Here is an 18,903-nt window from a genome sequence, read left to right as displayed (position 1 = left end):
CACTGGTCTACAGAACGAACCATTGTTATACAATAACTTGCCTAATTACCTCATAGATATATACACTAGATATCGCATAGGGACCCTGAGCATGCGTCAATAGCGCCGCCACATTGGTACAGTGCTCCCAGGACAAATGTCATTCAACCGCACTAGTCAAGACAGTGTTATTACGTGAAGATGCGGGACTTTAGCGCGGTCTACGAGTGTAGTAACGAGCAAACAAAGAAAACAAATCACAAAGGCAGAACATTTCATAGGTAATAATACGTTTTTTTCTGTTTTTGTATGTTCTGAACTTTTGTGCTAATCAGGTCACGTTATTGATGATAACAGTCACTTACTGCATTCACCATACGGCAAAGCAGCTCCAACTCGCAATAAACACTCGGCTTATGCTAGTTTTGTTGAATAAAATCAGCAAACAATGCAAAAGAAATATGACAACGAGACGCTGCGCTGCCAGAAACTTTATTATTGTCGACTAGCGTTAGTGAAAGAGTCGTTCGGGGGATTCATTCACAAACGAATCGCTCTCTCCGTCAGTATGAGAAGTGAAAGCAGGAGAGGAGCTGTGTTTCAGGACATGATTAGATTAAATTTAACAGGGAGGGTGAATAGTACATTTCAGTACACACAAACACAAGCTTTTTGTCAGGAATGCCCGTGAGATCACTGATCCATCAATGTAGAAAAGTGATGTCAAATGATACTTTTCGTAATTAGAAAAAAAATTACATACTAACATCCAGGAAAACTCCCGATCACAGATATATGTGTATATGTGTATATCTCTGGCTTTGGATGGCCACAGTCCTCCACTGTACCTTGGTCCCGCATTCATTTAAAAGGAGCGCTACCCTGTAGCAAGATGGCGGCGCTATTGACGCATTCTGTCCAATAGACAACAGTAGGCCAGGCGACATCTAGTGTATATATCTATGAATTACCCTAACCTGCCTAGTTAACCTAATTAACCTAGTGAAGCCTTTAAATGTCACTTTAAGCTGTATAGAAGTGTCTTGAAGAATATCTAGTAAAATATTATGTGCTGTCATCATAAGAAAGACAAAATAAATCAGTTCTTAGAGATTATTAAAACTATTATGTTTAGAAATGTGTTGAAAAAATCTTCTCTCTGTTAAACAGAAATATGGGGAAAAAAATAAACAGGAGGGCTAATAGTTCAAGGGGTCTAATAATTCTGACTGTGTGTACAACATACACAGCTCTGCAAATCATTCATGAAATAGGTCAATTTAGAAGACATTTTCAGAAAAAAAAAGAGATTTAAAATGTTTTATAAACAGAGCTTGACAGATTTTGTTCAACATTATTGTATGTAATGACTCCAGTAATGAAACGAGGATTATTAGTTTTACATGGATTGACTATTCAGCATTCACAAGTTTAGTTCATTTTGTCTGACATGACATAAGCAGATGATAATGTTATAAATAGCAGAGTTGTTGTATGTGATGCATGTCCAAAAGCATTCGCAATTTGTTGGGAGGAATGAGAAACTGCTACTGTTATGTGCACAAATGACTAATTGTTTTGAGAAATGCGTTAACTCGTGCAAATGCACCAAAGCCACTGAGAAAAACTAACGAAATTTAAATCATAGAGCAGTGGTTCTCAAACTGTGGTACGTGGTACACGAGTTTCCTTCTAGTGGTACGCGGAGGATAGAGATGCGCGGATGGCGGTTACAGCCGCGGAATCCGCGGATCGGGCGGATGACGTGACGAAAAATAAAATTTTAATTAAATTCGGGCGGGTGGTGGGCGGTTGTACTGTTTTTGTACACATAGCTGGCGCACCAACGAAAAAGCCTAGGACTGACTTCACAGAATGGGAGGAGGAATCGGATGCACTAATTCTGGATGAAGTACAGAAGTATTCCTTTACAAACTTCCGTATAGACGGATCAGCAGAGGAAAATCTACTTTCCTTTTAGGAGAAACAAGGCCAGTCATTCCCACGACTACAGCACCTTGCCAAGAGAATTCTATGCATTCCAGCAATAAGTGCTGCGAGCGAGCGCTCCTTCAGTGCAGCCGGGCGCATTGAGGCGAGGCGCTCTCGTCTGAATGTTGAAATAATGTGTCAAAATGCGTTTTCTATTAGGCTACAATAATAGTAAAAAAAATGTACAGTACAGTGCGTTTAATTTAGGCTATTTATTTATTTTTGTCCCTGTGCGCCAATTGGAGACGGAGTTCACTGCTGATATTCTGAGAGCTTTATAGGGGTGCTTCTCATTTCTTATTTGTGTATCCTTGTTTCCTTTCCTTGCTTTCTTTCCTCGTCTTTCCACCCCTATAGGATGCGAGGGAAGGACGCAAGGAAAAGACTCAAGGACCGAGGAATTGAATCAAGTGAAACGACACGTCCTCGTATTGTTTAGCGTCACTTCAAAGCGTCAATTAATGCTGCATTGACCCCCAAGTGGTGCTCGCTGCAGAGCCATTTGTGGAGAGCTGAGCTCCATTGACTTGCACGTTTGAATTAACTGCATGTCATTAAAGTCATTCTCTATTTTCTAATAATCAATAAAGAAACATTCATTTAATAATAAAAAGGAATAAGCCGTTCAAATAAAGAGCTCAGTCAGCAGATGGCGGGCGGGTGCGGTTTTAAAATCTGGTTGAAAATGTGAGTGCGGATGGATGGCGGACGGATGATGAGTTTTGTGATGCGGTTGCGGATGAAATAATAGCCCATCCGCGCATCTCTAGCGGAGGAATCAAATATGTCATGTGTACATGCTACATATATTTCAAAATTGAACAAAATGACTTGTATATAAATATATGATGCCATATAGCCTATATCCAGGCAACATTTCCAGGTGTTGATGAGTTGGCTACTTTTAAGTACAGGATTATTTTTTTCTTTATTCTTTTTTTAAGAACAGTAACCTACAATTTTAAACTTTTAAAAGAACATTTTAATTTAAATGTTGACGTTTTTAGGAGTTTTTTTTTTTATACAAATAAGCACAGTACAGTGTTAATGTTTAGACTATTTATAATGTTTAAAGTGACTGACAATAATGAATATTCTTAATAGTAGGAATTAATCTGCCACATTATTGAACTGTGCAAAGCTGTAGCTGCTTTACTGGGCCAACTACGCTACTGAATTTCAATACTGCTCTGTATGGTGGTACTTGGAGAGACAATTGTTTTCTGAGGTGGTACTTGATGAAGTGGGTAAGAAATGTTTGCATCAGTTTCCGCCAGTGGTGGCGCTCGAGCAACGGAAACAAAGACGAACATCCGAGTCTAAGAGAAGAAGAAGAGCGCGGAAAGAATGTAAACATTAGAAGGAAAACATCCGTTCATGCGGCTCTAAATATACTGCCTTTATCACACTAAGTGCATTCACTTTATTAATTATAAGGAGAGATCTTTAAAAATAACCAGTGGATTAAAACGCTACCAGACCGAGTGGATAACGATTACGATTCCTCAAATCACGGATTCTGTCAGCTGGTAAATAAACCCATGTTGTAGGTTTGGTCAAACAGGAGGAATTACTGCAGGAGAATCAACTGACATACTATAGTAATGATGGAGACTGAGGAGGAAACCTGCAGAATAAAAGATGAAGAGACAGAAGAACGAATAGGTTTGTGTTTTAATTCTTACTATTTAATAACTGACCATTAACATTATAACTGACATTTATTAATGCATCTGCAACTAGTAAAGTTTGAGTTAAAGAAAGAGCCCTGCGGAATAAAACATGAAGATACGGAGGAACAAATAGGTTTGTGATTTTCATAATACTCTTCATTGACTGAAAAGAAATGTTATGATGCACACTGACGTTTATTGTTACTCCTGAAACCAGTGAAGGTGGAGGTTTCGGATGAACACTGCAGGATAAAAGATGAAGAGACAGAGGAACAAATAGGTTGGTGTTTATTTCTTGCTGTTTAATGGCTGACAATGACATTAAAGATTTAGGTAAAGTTAGATTCGCACAATTATTCAGTGACAACTTGTGTCATGCTGCCTTTAACATGGTACTCTCATGGTATTCGCACTGAAATCACATGTAAGTATGACTTCAGAACGACATTAGCACTCTTTAGTTCACCGTGAACTAGGGCTGCACGATATTAGACAAATGTAACACTGCGAACATTTGAATACAGTTTCATCAATGACAAATAGATATCTTGATTTGGTAAGATTTTATAACGTTTGTTACAAATTAAATTAAAAATCCCTAATCAAACAGAGGTTTAACCAAAACGTAACAAGATAACAGGGATTACAAATATATTCCCTGATGCCCGCGCGCTCTCTCTTCCCAAAATATAAACCATAAACGCAACCACTGAGAATTAACAAGAAAATATTATTTATTTACAGAAAATAAAGAGCAAAAATAACAGCGGTAGGGGTTCAGCCACAATAAAAGACAACAAACCAAATTAAATTAATTATAGAAAACTTCCCTGGAACATAGATAAATTGAATACAGAAAACTTACCTCCCTACTAACAACACAGGAGAAAACGAAAATAATAAACAAAAGGCACCAAACCTTCCTCCTATGCTCCAAGTCAGACAGGGAGACAGAAAACCGGGTTTCTCCGGTTAGAATACTTCACATCAGCATCTCACAAAACGCCCTGTAAGGGACATGAGCAACAAACACTCATTTATATCACTCGAGCAATAATATCTCCACAGAGAATAACAAGCGGGGAATCGGAGAGAGCGAGGAACCACTGAATTTTGAGGTTTTAAAAACAGCCGCCACAAATCCAAGCGCCAATCATGAATCTGCTGCATCTGCGAATACTTGGAAATGAGAGAGAGAAAACGCCACACACACACACACACTACATTACAACAGTAACTACTCATAACACGTTAGATTGATTGCATCTCCATGAAATCTAGTAAACAATCTATAAACTTTTTGGGGTGCCCCAACACATTTCTGTTGTAGTCTGTGCTATTTGCAGGAACATTTTCAAAACGCTTAACGTGAAAAAGGCTTGACATGGCTTAATATACCTAAACAAGAAGCGGGGAAAATCCCATTTCTATCAAATTTTACTTTGATCACATGAACTTTGATTTTATGAACAGCCTTTCAACGTTTGGTTTCCCTCGGTTGTTGTAAAGTTATGTTAAGCCTGTCCTTATTATAGACTTTAATGGGGAGAAAACGCTTAACGTGTTATTGTTCACTTTATCTATGGAATTAGGGCCCGTTCTTTTGACAATACTTAGTGCTAATCACAATTAAAGTTTGACAGAAACTTGGGTTTCCATTCCTTTTAAGAGCCAGCTGCGTCGCGCCATAAGCGCATTCGCCATTTACAGGACGTAAAGTAAGTGTAAGTGGAAAAACTGAACATTTCACTAGCAAACAGTTAACAGTTTTTTAACAGAACACTGGTAAACAGAGCATCTACTGCGTGAGAATGAGAGATAATGGATCTACTTTCACTTTTGCTCTTGGATAGGGAAACCTTTACACACAGACATCAATTAGTCTATAAATAATTAATTGCGTTTGTTAAGCGCAAATATTAGTTTCAAAACTATTTCTAAATTCAGTTCTAATTTCCAGCAAACAAATAAATGAACAAAAATAACAAAATGAGCTCAAAACCCTGAGTTATATCCTAAAACACATGCTGCGCCCCATATTGTCTAAAACCTGACAGGTGGACAAATCTAAGCTTGTTTATAATAAAACAAATATAAATATGGATATAATAAATAATACTGCTAATAATAATAACAATATACCAAAGCTAATTGTTATGAATGAACTGAAAAAGCCTCCCGAGATGAAGAAGACATAAAAGCAGTGATTTTTCATATTTATGTAGGCTAGAAAATAATATGTTTTGTAATATTTTAATCCTTTATATTTATATCCTATATCTATTCTTATTATATCCTATATATATCCTTAAATTTTTTCATATGTAAAGATATTTGCCTATTGCTCTCTTGTGTGTATTAAGCAGTGTGTAAGTGAGGCGCAACTCTGCGCTGGAGTTTAGACCGGGTTTGTTTTGTTCTAATGAAAAATCTATTATAGTTTCTCAAAATAGCAACGCGCCAGCGATCCGCCTCAGATGGCCTTTCTTTTTAGACCAGAACGCCTATGGGTGCACATATGAGCGCTAATGCATTTGCTATTTAAACAGCATAGCGCAACGCCTCAAAACGACTCTTGCGCCGAACTGAAACTAGCAAAATACTATTGCACCATGCCTTGCGCCACATTGCGCCGGGTGTATGATAGGGCCCTTAGTATCAAGAGTTCATTTTAATCTATCTCGCGGCCCACCTGCAGAATCGCTGAGGCCCACCGGTTGAGAATCCCTGCTCTAGGCAATACTTCCGGGTTTTTTCACACCTCAGCCTCACTTCGCTTTTAAAATAGTGGCCGCGTGAAATCAGTCTACAGCAGGGGTCTCGAACTCAATTTACCTGGGGTTTATACTTCTGCGCGCTGTCTCTGTTGGTCTGCATTAACACTTCCGAAACGCTAGTTGGCAGTGAGGTGTAAATGTTCCTCTGTGTCGAGTTTCTTTGCTTCTGTTTTGCTATTCTGAACACTTCCTGGATGTACAAGTGACTCAAACTCGCTCATTTTGAGGCAGGAACCGGCGGACGTGCAACAACTTTTACCATGAGGTAAACACAAAACAAAACTTTCCATCCGGAGCTCCTTCACGGGACTCCACACTTGTAAACAATCGCTCGCGCCATTCTTGCGGCTCTCGGTCCCGCCCAGACTCGTTGGCGCTAGCAAGCCGACCAATCACAGAGCTTGCGATACGCGTCGTTGCGACGTGTAGTTACAATTTTTGAGAGGTGCACGTCAGTGACGGCGACGGCCACGGCGAAGGGCTATGCGTCAGCGCCGTAGCCTACACCGGTGTTTGACACAGAAGTATAAATCAGCCTAACACTTAACACTTCCCGCCCGTCACAGCGTCTAACAAAGGGGCGGGGTGCGTGGTGACGTCACCGGCATCCCCGCCCCTTTGTTTACACGGCGGGCGGGGAATGCCAGTGACCGCTGTGTACGGATAGAATCAGCGGAGCGGGGAGCGCTCTCTCTCCCCGCTCCGCTGATTCTATCAGTGTACAGCGGTCGGCGCGGGCCACAAAATATTGCACTGAGGGCCGCAAATGGCCCGCGGGCCGCGAGTTTGAGACCCCTGGTCTACAGAATTAAAGATGAAAACTGAAAATCCTAATTGATCTAAAACTATATGGCAGCAAACCCAGTAGATTTATATACCAGCTTGAGGTTAACTATGTTTGTTTCTAATTCGTCTGTTCTATGATTAAAATATGGGGATTTAATGTTAATTTTAGGCCTTGCGGAAGCGGATGAACGCAAACCGCCTCATCGTTTCGCAGATGAAGATGGAAATGCAGCCAATTCCCAGCCTGAACAGAATCAAGACACTAAAGTTAAAAGGACGTTCATCTGCTCGGAGTGTGGGAGGAGTTACATGCATAAATCCACTCTTAAAGCACACATGAAAGTTCACACTGAGGAAAAACAGTTTGCATGCGCTCATTGTGAAAACAGCTACATGACTAAATCCGAGCTCAGCATCCACATGAAAGTTCACAACGGGGAAAAGCAGTTTGCGTGCTCTCACTGCGAAAAGACCTACAAGTACAAATCAGTGCTCAGCAGACACATGAGAGTTCACACTGGAGAGAAACCGCACGTGTGCTCAGACTGCGGGAAGACTTTTAGTTCGACGAGTAATTTAAATACACACCGGAGGATTCACACTGGAGAGAGACCCTACACGTGCTCACAATGTGGAAAGAGTTTCACCAGCTCGTCAACGTTGAAAGTTCATCAGAAAGTTCACACTGGAGAGAAGCCGTATCAGTGTTCGCACTGTGGGATGTGTTTCTCCTATCCGTCAACGCTGAAAGTTCATGAGAGAATTCATACGGGAGAAAAGCCGTATCGTTGCTCCTCATGTGGGATGAGTTTTGCTCTTTTTCACAGTCTACAAAGTCATGAGAAGAAACATTGCCTAGGTTATGCCATTGAGCAGACTTAAAGCTGCAGTAGGTGATCGTCTTCAGAAACGTGTGTTGTTGTGCTGGTTGAAAGTCTCTTCATATTCCAATAATGATGATTAAAGTAAATGATCTAAATGTGCTTATATATTCTGGGTAAGGCATAAGACTAAAACAGTTCATCCAATTAAATATTGTCAGCCCGATAATTCCCATAATTCTGATAAGTAGCGCAATCTGTCTGACAACTAGTGAAGTTTCACAAACTAGTACATATGCACAAGATGCGCAGCACCTGAAACTACCGATACTGGAAGCCTGTGCTGGCATTTCTCCTGCGGTGTTGCTATCAGTGTGTGAAGAGTGGGAGAAGAGGATTGCATTGACAATCCAACACAATGGGCAGCACACTGAACACATTTTATAAGAGGTCAAAAACTTGTAAATAACTCATGAAGGAATAATATTATGTTAAAACCAAGCACACCATTGTTTTTCTGGTGAAATTTCCAATGGGTTTAATGTGTCACATGACCCTCTTCCTATTGAAAAAAACAAAAGTTGGATCCAAGATGGCCGACTTCAATATGGCCCCCATGGTCACCACCCATCTTAAAAAGTTTGCCCCCTCACATATACTAATGTGCCACAAACAGGATGTTAATATCACCAACCATTCCCATTTTATTAAAGTGCATCCATATAAATGGCCCACCCTATATATATATATATATATATATATATATATATATATATATATATATATATATATATATATATATATATATATATATATATATATATATATATATATATTGGAGAACCAGTCTGGCCATTCTACTCTGGCATCAACAAGGCATTTGCGCCCTGTAGAACTGCCGCTCACTGGATATTTCCTCTTTGTTGGATCATTCTCTGTAAACCCTAGAGATGGTTGTGCGTGAAAATCCCAGTAGATCAGCAGTTTCTGAAATACTAAGACCAGCCAGTCTGGCACCTACAACCATGCCACGTTCAAAGTCACTTAAATCCTCTTTCTTACCCATTCTGATGCTCAGTTTGAACTGCCGCAGATCGTCTTGACCATGTCTACATGCCTAAATGCATTGAGCTGCTGCCATGTGATTGGCTGATTAGATTTGCGTTAACGAGCAGTTGGACAGGTGTACCTAATAAAGTGACCAGTGAGTATAAATAGTTTTTTTTTTTCCTCCAATGACGCAGGTTGCCAGATTTACATCTGGCAACCTGCGGTATGCCAGTGTGTTTATGCATTGATCATTTCTTGCAAGTGTGACCATAATAAATGTGTAAACATGCTGTCCTCCATCTGGTTAAAACATTTGCAGCCCTAAATTTGACATTCTCCAGATCAGTAGGGTTTTCAGCAACATTGTGCGCAGATTTAACACTGTAGTGGAAGTCCACTTTTATGCTGTAACTGCTCCGCTAACGTTTGTGTTGGTAATATTTGTATTATTTACTCATTAAAAATCACCTCATGTGGATTATTATAACTCTGAATCTGCATCTCATTTCGGATGTTGCATTTTTAAACATGCCCACATACATTTGTTCAGATAAGACTGAAATGATATGCGTGCTTTTTCCGCCAAGGCAACCCAGAGTGCTGAAATATAAATGGTCAAACTGGCAGTGGGCTGCTTATGAAGACCAAAACAAGTAGTTAGTTTTGTTTTGGTTAAATAGTTTTGTTATACCGGCAGCTAGCTCTCTGCAAACTCTCACATGGTCGCCCACTGAAGCTAAGCAGGGCTGCACCCGGTCAGTACCTGGATGGGAGACCACATGGAAAAGCTAGATTGCTGTTGCAAGTGGTGTTAGAGAGGCCAGCAGGGGGCGCCCAACCTGCGGTCTGTGTGGGTCCTAATGCCTCAGTGAATTGAAGGGGACTCTATTCTTCTCAGTGAGCGCCGTCTTTCGGATGACACCGAGGTCCTGACTGTCTGTGGTCGTTAAAAACCCCAGGATGTCCTTCGAAAAGGCATCCTGGCCAGATCTGCCCACTGGCCTCCTAACCCTCCCCATATCATTATTGGCTTCATCACTCTGTCTCCTCTCCACCAATCAGCTGGTGTGCGGTCTGGCGCAAAATGGCTGCCGTCACATCATCCAGGTGGATCCTGCACACTGGTGGTGGATGAGGAGATTCCCCCCATATGTGTAAACCGCTTTGAGTGCTCAGAAAAGCGCTATATAAATGTAAGGAATTATTATTATTATACTAATTAAAACAGAACAAAACCATGTACTAATTGGCTTAATAAACAAACTTAACTAGTTTAAATGTAGACAAAGTCAATTTTAACTAAGAAGTTGAACAAAGTATAGGTTTTTTTTTTCCAAATTCCTCTCGAAATATGATCTCAGACAGATTTTATTTATGCTAGTGTGATTTGAAAACACTCAAACACTTTGTAAATGCTCTTTACGATACAACTAATAAAGCAATTTGTTTATTCTTATGCTGAAGAGATAATTGAATTGAATTCCAACATCTTTGCTCTTAAAATTAAGAGCGAGGAAGAACCAAATAAGGTTTGTTTTTTACACTAATGGTGTTACAGAACTCTTTAGGTGATGAAAGACTCCTCAAAGAGCCATGTTCATCATAACGTTAAGGACATTTTATAATTTAAAGAATATTTCATCACTTTAAAGCATCTGTTGTGGACAGAGAAGTTTCCATTAATGTTAAAAGTTCTTTGTGGAAATATTGACGGCAGTGGAGTAGATTGATTTAAGCTTGCAGTGATTGATTATTGTCATTATTTAGAGGTGAAGCATTGAGTACAAACTGAAAACACTTTCATTAATATGCTGTTTTATTGTGTCAGATGCTTAATCTGTTATCATCTCTTATAGTCTGGATTAAATATTTAAAGGTGAGTTATTTTGCTCATGCATTGGGTGTATTAATATAGATTTATATGTAAAGTGCGCTTACTTATTTTACAGATGTAAATTATGTATTTTTATGTTTAAATTAAACATATGATCTACACATTTAAACATTGCTTTCTTTCTATAAATTATATTAGAGATTATGATCATTAAAGGGGTCATATTGACGAAATGTAGACAGTTATCGAGGATAAGAAACGTTTGTTTGTGCTTCAGCCAGTGGTGGCGCTCGTGCACCGCAAACATGATGAACATCCGAGTCTGAGAGAAGACGAAGGAGAAAGCATCAACAATAGAGACGGGGAATAACCGTTCACGAGGCTCTAAATATACTGTATTTTTCTCACTGTAAGTACCTTCACTTTATTATTTATTTAGTAGAAAACATTTTAAAATAATCGGTTTATTTTGGTTGATCATAACGGGACCAGACCGAGTGGATAACGATTGAAATTAATCTCAAATCTGGATTCTCCAATCACTACTGTCGTGTGTTTTATACATGATCTGATGCTGTAGGTTTGGTCAAACAGGAGGAATTACAGCAGCATTATTAACTGACACACTATAGTAAAGATGGAGACTGAGGAAGAACCCTGCAGAATAAAAGAAGAAGAAACAGAGGAACTGATAGGTTTGTGTTTTCATTCTTTCTCTTTAATTACCAAGGAGAAACATTAAGATGAAAACTGCTGTACAAAGAATAAAACTGCTTTACAAAGCCGGTTTTAGTTATATTAGCAAGATTTATTCTAAGTTAGAGACCAATCAGCTTTGAGGAAAGTGACATCTGTCTGTCTATCTGTCGGTCTGTTTGTCTGTCTGTCCGTCCGTCTATCTATCTATCTATCTATCTATCTATCTGTCTATCACTGTCTGTCTATCTATTTATCCATCCATCCATCCATCCAACCATCATTCTGTCTATCTATCTATCTATCTATCTATTTATCTATCCATCCATCCATCCATCTATCATTCTGTCTGTCCATCCGTCCGTCCGTCTCTCCATCTACAAATATATACTAACCGGCCACTTTAATAGGTACACCTGTCCAACTGCTCATAACGCCAATATCTCGTAACCATCCCGTATGGCATGGTTGTTGGTGCCAGACGGGATGCCGATTTTTGGAGTGTCTATTAAATGCAAATAGTGCACCTTGTTGGAATCAACTATTTGAGCGATTTCTGCCCATCACTGATTGACAGAGACAACATAAATAAAGAGCATGACTTGCAGCAGCTTGAGTGGTATAGCTCATAAAGAGCATGACAATGTGTTTTGACGCGGTCGATCATCAACCGGTTCGAATCCAGCGTCTGAAGAACTCATTCCTCATTACATATCAGATTGGAAATACATTTATTTTTAATAGAAAGGAATTTTAATAGTGACATTTTAATATAACATTTAATTTAGTGATATTTTAATATAACTAATTTGCATTTACAACAGATATACTTTATGATATATATATATATATGTATATATGTATATATATATATATATATATATATATATATATATATATATATATATATATATATATATATAGTAGTGCTTTAGTGAACTTAAACAAGTATACTAAAAACCATTAACCATTTTAAAACCTAACAGCATCAAAGTGTGCTTTAAAAATAAGTAAGATTTTGTAGACTACATGTCCTATATATCATTTATTTAAAAAATGCGGGCAATACATTATAGATACATTTTATAAAAAATATTATTCTTATTTTTTTAATTCAACTATAGAGGTGCGACTGGGTAAAGGGCCCTACAAGACAATGTGCCAAGGTGCCTCTGAATTCTTAATCCGGGCCTGGGCAACAGTAACTCAAATAAGCACTCGTTACAGCCAAGCTCTGCAGAAGATCATCTCTGAACACACAACACGTCCAACCTTGAGGCGGATGGGCTACAGCAGCAGAAGAGCACACCGGGTGCCGCTCCTGTCAGCTAAGAACAGGAAACTGAGGCTACAATTCACACAGACTCACCAAAACTGGACAATAGAAGATTGGAGAAACGTTGCTGCTCTGATGAGTCTCCATTTCTGCTGACACATTCAGATGGTCGGGTCAGAATTCGGCATCAACAACATGAAAGCATGGATCCATCCTGCCTTGTATCAGCGGTTCAGGCTGGTGGTAGTGGTGTAATGGTGTGGGGGAGATTTTCTTGGCACACTTTTGTCCCATTAGTACCAATTGAGCATCAACGCCACAGCCTACCTGAGTATTTTGCTGACCATGTCCATCCCTTTATGAGCACAGTGTCTCCATCTTCTGACGGCTTCTTCCAGCAGGATAACGCACCATGTCATAAAGCGTGAATCATCTCAGACTGGTTTATTGAACATGTCAATGAGTTCACTGTACTCAAATGGCCTCCACAGTCACCAGAGCTCAATCCAATAGAGCAGCTTTGGGATGTGACGTAACGGGAGATTGGCATCATGGATGTGCAGCCGACAAATCTGCAGCAACTGTGTGATCCTATCATGTCAATATGGAGCAAAATCTCTGAGGAATATTTTCAGTACCTTGTTGAATCTACGCCATGAAGGATTAAGGCAGTTCTGAAAGCAAAAGTGGGTCCGACCTGGCACTAGTAGGTGTACCTAATAAAGTGGCCAGTGAGTGTGTATATATGTATATGTTAAACAGGTTGGATTACATACTCTGCATCCCAAAAGCATATTCAGTTCATTTTGGTCAATAGATCTTTAAGTTAAGGCTAACTATTTTGCTTTATTTGTAATCAGCTTGTGCTTTAATTGAAATATTGTGCTTTAATATGTAATTTCAGGCCCTGTGGAGGAGGATGAAGAAACTCAACAACCTCATCACTTCATAAGTGAAGATGGAATTGCAGGCGTTTCACAGACTGAGCAAGATTTCCCACAGACACAAGGTACACACGCTGCAGTTAAAGACACGTTCATCTGCTCTGACTGTGGAAAGACTTTCGCGTATATATCAACACTCAAAAAACACTTGGTAGTTCACAGCGGAGAAAAGCTGTTCACGTGCGATCAATGCGGAAAGAGTTACACGCAAAAATCAACGCTGAACCGACACGTAATCGTTCACAGTGGTGAGAAGCAGTTCAAGTGCGGTCAGTGTGGAAGGAGTTACATGTATATATCAGAGCTGAAAAAGCACATGAGAGTGCACACCGGAGAGAAACCCCACGTGTGCTCTCAGTGTGGCAAGGGTTTTGTTTTTAAAAAGCACTTAAATGCGCATGTGAGGATTCACAGCGAAGAAAAACCCTTCACGTGCGCTCACTGCGGAAACCGTTTCAATTACAGTAAAGACTTGATTGTGCACATGAAGATTCACACCGGGGAAGACATGTTCGAGTGCACTCACTGCGGAAAAAACTTCACAAGTAAAGGACACTTGAATGTGCACCTGAGGGTTCACACTGAAGAAAAACTCTTTGCGTGCACTGAATGTGGGAAGAGCTTTAAATACAAAAGCGCTCTGAAAGATCATCTGCACATTCACTCTGGAGTCAAGTCGTTTAGCTGTGATCAGTGCGGTAAATCGTTTGCGTTCGCATCCAACTTACGAACGCATCTGAAAGTTCACACTGGTGTGAAGCCGCACATTTGCTCGTTTTGTGGAAAGAGTTTTCTCCATCTGAACAACTTAAAAGTGCACCAGAGCATTCACACCGGAGTCAAACCTTATGAGTGCTCTGACTGCGGGAAGTGCTACAGTACGTCAAGTGACCTAAGAAAACACCAGAGGATGCACACTGGAGAGAGACCGTACAAGTGTTCGTACTGTGAACACAGTTTCGGCCATTCGTCAGGACTGAGAGTGCATGAGAGAACTCACACTGGTGAAAAACCCTATCAGTGCTCGTCATGCGGGAGGAGATTCGCCCAAATTCATAACCTACGGGCTCACGAGAAAAGCCCCAATGGTTGCCTGAAGTTTCAAAGTGAGCAGTCTTTAGAGGCTGAAGGAACGCTGAAGGAGAGTGAGTGAGTTTATTTCATTGTACTTATATTTTTATAAAGGTGGCTCAGTGGTTAGCACTGTCACCTCACAGCAAGAAGGTTGCTGGTTCGAGTTCCGACTGGGTCTGTTGGCATTTCTGTGTGGAGTTTGCACCTCTGGGTGCTCCGGTTTCCCTCACAGTCCAAACACAAGCGCTATAGGGGAATTGACTAAAATGGCTGTAGTGTATGAGTGTGTTTGTGTGAATGGGTGTTTCCCAGTACTGGGTTACAGCTGGAAAGTAATTCGCTGCATAAAAAATATGCTGGAATAGTTGGTGGTTCATTCCGCTGTGGCGGGCTCTAATGAATAAAGGGACAAAGCCCAAGGAAAATAAATGAATGTGTGTCTGCGTCCGAAACCGCATACTTCCATACTTTGCAGTACGCTAAAATCAGTATGCGAGTCGAGTAGTATGTCTGAATTCATAGGCTGCGTCCGAAACCACCTACTACTCAGTAAGTACTGTTTTTTTAATTGAAACGTACTACTGGGCTGTTAGAAAAGTACGTTTTATTGACCTTGTTCTAAAATGCGGATGTGTGCCTGTTTTCGCGATTGTTTTATAACTTCCGATTCAGTCGCCTATGGGAGAAATGACTAGGAATAATAAACGGCAGAAAACGGTCAAACTACTTGCTCAACAAACAAATGTGTGCATGACTATACAGACCAATTAGAGTAATATAATAAGAAAATGTCAAATTGCAACATCAAGCAGCGTAACGAGCAGTTTTTAACGTCAAAAAATGAATGGAAGTGAATGAGACCGGAAGACTCGAGCCAAAAAGATTCAAATGGCAGAGCCCGCTCGTCGGCGGAGAATAAGGTGAGTACAGTATGAATGTGAAAAGTATGAATGGAATTCGGAGGTACTACATCCGCCATTTTGTCATGGTCACATGACCTACCTGCGTCAATTGTGTAGCTTTACTCCCATTCATGAATTCTCTCGCGGGGCATCATGGGATAGCGCAGCGTGCATGGGATGCGCACTCCAGAATCTCGCCAAAAGTAGTAAGTCATCCGGTTACTTCTCGCATACTGATTTTCGAATTCTATGTATTCGGTCATACTACTTGGCTCACATATTGATTTTAGCGTACTATATAGTATGGAAGCATGCGCTTTCGGACGCAGCCATAGAATTCGGAAATCAGTATGCGAGAAGTACCCGGATGACTTGCTACTTCCGTTGTGATTCTGGAGTGCGCATCCCATGCATGCTGCGCTATCCCATAATACCCGCGATCAAATTCATGAATGGGTGTAAAGCGATGCAATTGACGCAAGTAGGTCACATGAACATAACAAAATGGCGGATGTAGTACGTCCGAATCCCATTCATACTTTTCACATTCATACTGTATAGAACGTATTTTTCTAACAGCCGAGTAGTACGTTTAAATTCAAATGGAGTAGGCGGTTTCGGACGCAGCCTGTGTTATAAATGAAATGCTGATGTTACATTGGCCTTTTTTTTTTTTTTAGCAATTTTGCAGACCAGTATGTTGCTTGGCTGCTGTCCTGTATATGGAATGGTCAACACTATTGTATATACCGTATATATTTTAATTGTGTTTTTTATTTTTGCAAAACAAGGTACATCACATTGCATTTATTCAGTAACAAGTTCAGTGCAAGTTAATTCATTCAGTATCAAGTAACAACAGTTTTCCTTTTTATAAACCACAAACTAGCTTAAAACAGAAACAAAGAAAAATTTATAAATTAAATAATGAGATTAAATAAATAAGAAATTATCAAAAATATTATGGAGGGAGGGGATGTTGGTGGGGATTCATGGTTGGAGGCCGTGGTGGAAAGAGTACTGAAAAATCATACTCGAGTATAAGTACCATCACATGGTCTAAAATGTATTGTAAGTAGAGTAACAGTATGTGTAGTAAATATTAATCAAACTATGAGTAAAAAGGAGCCTTTTCAAAAGTACTCAAGTAGCGAGCAGTGAGTATTACACTGGAAAGGCTGATGCATCTACATGCAATTTGTGCAGGGATGTGTAAACGTAACATTCTATAGTGCATTTAGTGATCTTTCTATGTTTGTTCGTTCATTCGTTCCTTCCTTCTTTCCATTGTTAGTTTGTTCCGTCCTTCCTTCGTTTGTTTGTTTGTTCTGTCCTTCCTTCCTTCATTCATTTGTTTGTTTTTGTTCTTCCTTCATTCGTTTGTTCGTTCTGTCCTTCCTTCCTTCGTTTATTTGTTCGTTCTGTCCTACCTTCATTCAATCGTTTATTTGTTTGTTCTGTCCTTTATTCCTTTGTTCAATCTTTCTGTCCTTCATTCCTTTGTTCCTTCCTTCAGTCCTCCCTTCATTTGTTTTCTCATTCATTCGTTTCTACATTCTTTTGTTCCTTCCTTCCTTCATTTGGTTCTTTGTTCATTCATTCATTTGTTCATTAGTTTGTTCAGTCCTTATTTGAATCCTTCCTTTATTCATTTGGTCCTTCCTTCATTCATTCGGTCCTTCCTATTTTCATTAGTTCGGTCCTTCCTTCCTTCGTTAGTTTGTTCCTTCCTTCTTTCCATTACTTGTTCGGTCCTTCCTCCATTAGGTCGGTCCTTCCGTCCCTCATTAGTTGGGTCTATCCTTCCATTCCTTGTTCGGTCCTTCATTATTAGGTCGGTCCTTCCTTCGTTAGTTCGGTCCTTTGTTCCATTCCTTGTTCGATCCTTTCATCCTGCCTTAGTTCAGTCCTTCCATTCTACATTCACTTTATTTAGTGATTGTTTAAGGCTGTTTGGTGATTTCAGTCATCATAAAGTCGACAACCTTCGTTTTCTCATCAGTCTATGAACAGTCTCTGGATCATCGCGTTTGGTGATTTTGGACATCTTCATGGACATTTTTAACGTTTCCCAAAGGTTTGCTTCATAAGTGCAGCGCCCATGTCTTCAGATTGTGTATGATGTGATTAACTTTCAATGTGCGATTTGATTGGACAGGAATCACATGACTGATTTTTCTATTTTAGCCAACCCCCATAGACAAGACAAAATAAAGTAGTGACTGCAGGTTGAAGGAAAGTGGTGGAGTAAAAGCACCGATACAGCACTAAAAATGTACTCAAGGGAAAGTAAAAGTACACTCTTAAAACTACTTAATAAAGTACAATTCCTTTGAAAAACTGCTCTATTACAGTTATTGGAGTATTTGTAATTTGTTTCTTCACACCACTGGTTGGAGGAGTGCAACAATATTGTATCTGTAACCAATTGAGCTGATTAGTTGCTCCTTGTCTCACCTGGTTGCCTATTTAATGTCAATGCAACACAGTTTATTTGTCTCGTAGTTCTATTATTGCATGTTACTATGTCTTGAACAGTGTATGTAATGGACACATTGATTTTATTGGCTGTTAAAAGTTGTTATGACGCACTTGTATTGTAACTGATGCCATTTGTCTTGCATTTATTTTGTTACAGTAATAAAAATCAGACTAAACCTTGCACTTATTGGTCTAATTAATGAAAAATAACATGCAATGTCTAATCAAAACTAGTCCAGTGATACCAAAATTTTAAATATGCAGCCCATATGTAAAATACATCATTCACCACACTATAAGGCATTGATCTCAAACTCGATTCCTGGAGGGCCGCAGCTCTGCACAGTTTTGCTACAACCCTAATCAAACACAGCTGATCCAAATAATCGAGGTGTTCAAGACTACTAGAAACCATTAAGCAGGTGTGAGTTGGAGGTGGTTGGAGCTAAACTATGCAGATCTGCGTCCCTCCAGGAATTGCGTTTGAGACCATTGCAGTAAGGTATTATACATGGTTTTTTATTTTGATAGTCACTGTATGTTAGTAATTACAAATATTGTGTTTTCATAAAAATGTGGTCTTCTGCTGCTGTAGCCCATCCGCCTCAAGGTTGGACG

At 39.7% G+C, this 18,903-nt stretch overlaps 2 protein-coding genes and 2 long non-coding RNA genes across 13 annotated transcripts in view; 2 read left to right on the top strand and 2 right to left on the bottom strand.

The window, feature by feature from the left end:
* The window catches only part of LOC147838686 (uncharacterized), a 1,589,207-nt gene that overhangs the window by 945,956 nt on the left and 624,348 nt on the right, over positions 1 to 18,903 (bottom strand). The gene's annotated exons all lie outside the window — the stretch shown is intronic.
* LOC147838694 (uncharacterized) overlaps positions 1 to 18,903 on the bottom strand; it is a 200,245-nt gene that overhangs the window by 175,050 nt on the left and 6,292 nt on the right. The gene's annotated exons all lie outside the window — the stretch shown is intronic.
* LOC103908612 (uncharacterized) lies at positions 3,295 to 9,572 on the top strand. Its single transcript, XM_087300551.1, has 5 exons — positions 3,295 to 3,636; positions 3,715 to 3,777; positions 3,862 to 3,924; positions 7,377 to 8,723; positions 9,297 to 9,572. The coding sequence occupies exons 1-4, from the start codon at positions 3,576 to 3,578 to the stop codon at positions 8,087 to 8,089; spliced, it is 900 nt and encodes a 299-aa protein (XP_087156677.1). The 5' UTR covers positions 3,295 to 3,575; the 3' UTR covers positions 8,090 to 8,723; positions 9,297 to 9,572.
* Positions 11,247 to 18,466, top strand: im:7160358. 10 transcript variants are annotated; one of them, XR_015519811.1, is made up of 5 exons: positions 11,247 to 11,321; positions 11,493 to 11,607; positions 13,789 to 15,784; positions 16,351 to 17,571; positions 17,639 to 18,466. XR_015519811.1 is itself a non-coding variant. In XM_087300544.1 (3 exons), exons 2-3 carry the CDS (start codon positions 11,550 to 11,552, stop codon positions 14,979 to 14,981), a joined length of 1,251 nt encoding a protein of 416 aa, XP_087156670.1. In that variant the 5' UTR covers positions 11,247 to 11,321; positions 11,493 to 11,549; the 3' UTR covers positions 14,982 to 18,466. The 10 variants fall into 10 exon arrangements, 2 of the variants coding, with proteins under 2 accessions (XP_087156670.1, XP_087156671.1); XR_015519810.1 differs by having other exon boundaries at positions 13,789 to 15,865; positions 16,322 to 17,571; XR_015519808.1 differs by having other exon boundaries at positions 13,789 to 15,965; positions 16,203 to 17,571.

This window comes from Danio rerio, chromosome 21, assembly GCF_052040795.2.
Source record: "Danio rerio strain M-AB ecotype USA chromosome 21, GRCz13ab, whole genome shotgun sequence".
Classification (NCBI taxonomy): domain Eukaryota; kingdom Metazoa; phylum Chordata; class Actinopteri; order Cypriniformes; family Danionidae; genus Danio; species Danio rerio.
The sequence above is the reverse complement of the archived record's forward strand: the minus strand, read 5'-3'. Positions and strand labels throughout refer to the sequence as shown.

What these genes read in the sequence shown, in the direction of transcription:
- LOC103908612 (XM_087300551.1), top strand. Translation starts at nt 3,576, where the DNA reads ATGATGGAGACTGAGGAGGAAACCTGCAGAATAAAAGATGAAGAGACA. An exon ending in AGATACGGAGGAACAAATAG is followed by an intron (nt 3,778 to 3,861) that starts GTTTGTGATTTT and finishes TCCTGAAACCAG; the next exon opens with TGAAGGTGGAGGTTTCGGAT. An exon ending in AGAGACAGAGGAACAAATAG is followed by an intron (nt 3,925 to 7,376) that starts GTTGGTGTTTAT and finishes TGTTAATTTTAG; the next exon opens with GCCTTGCGGAAGCGGATGAA.
- im:7160358 (XM_087300544.1), top strand. Translation starts at nt 11,550, where the DNA reads ATGGAGACTGAGGAAGAACCCTGCAGAATAAAAGAAGAAGAAACAGAG. An exon ending in AGAAACAGAGGAACTGATAG is followed by an intron (nt 11,608 to 13,788) that starts GTTTGTGTTTTC and finishes ATGTAATTTCAG; the next exon opens with GCCCTGTGGAGGAGGATGAA.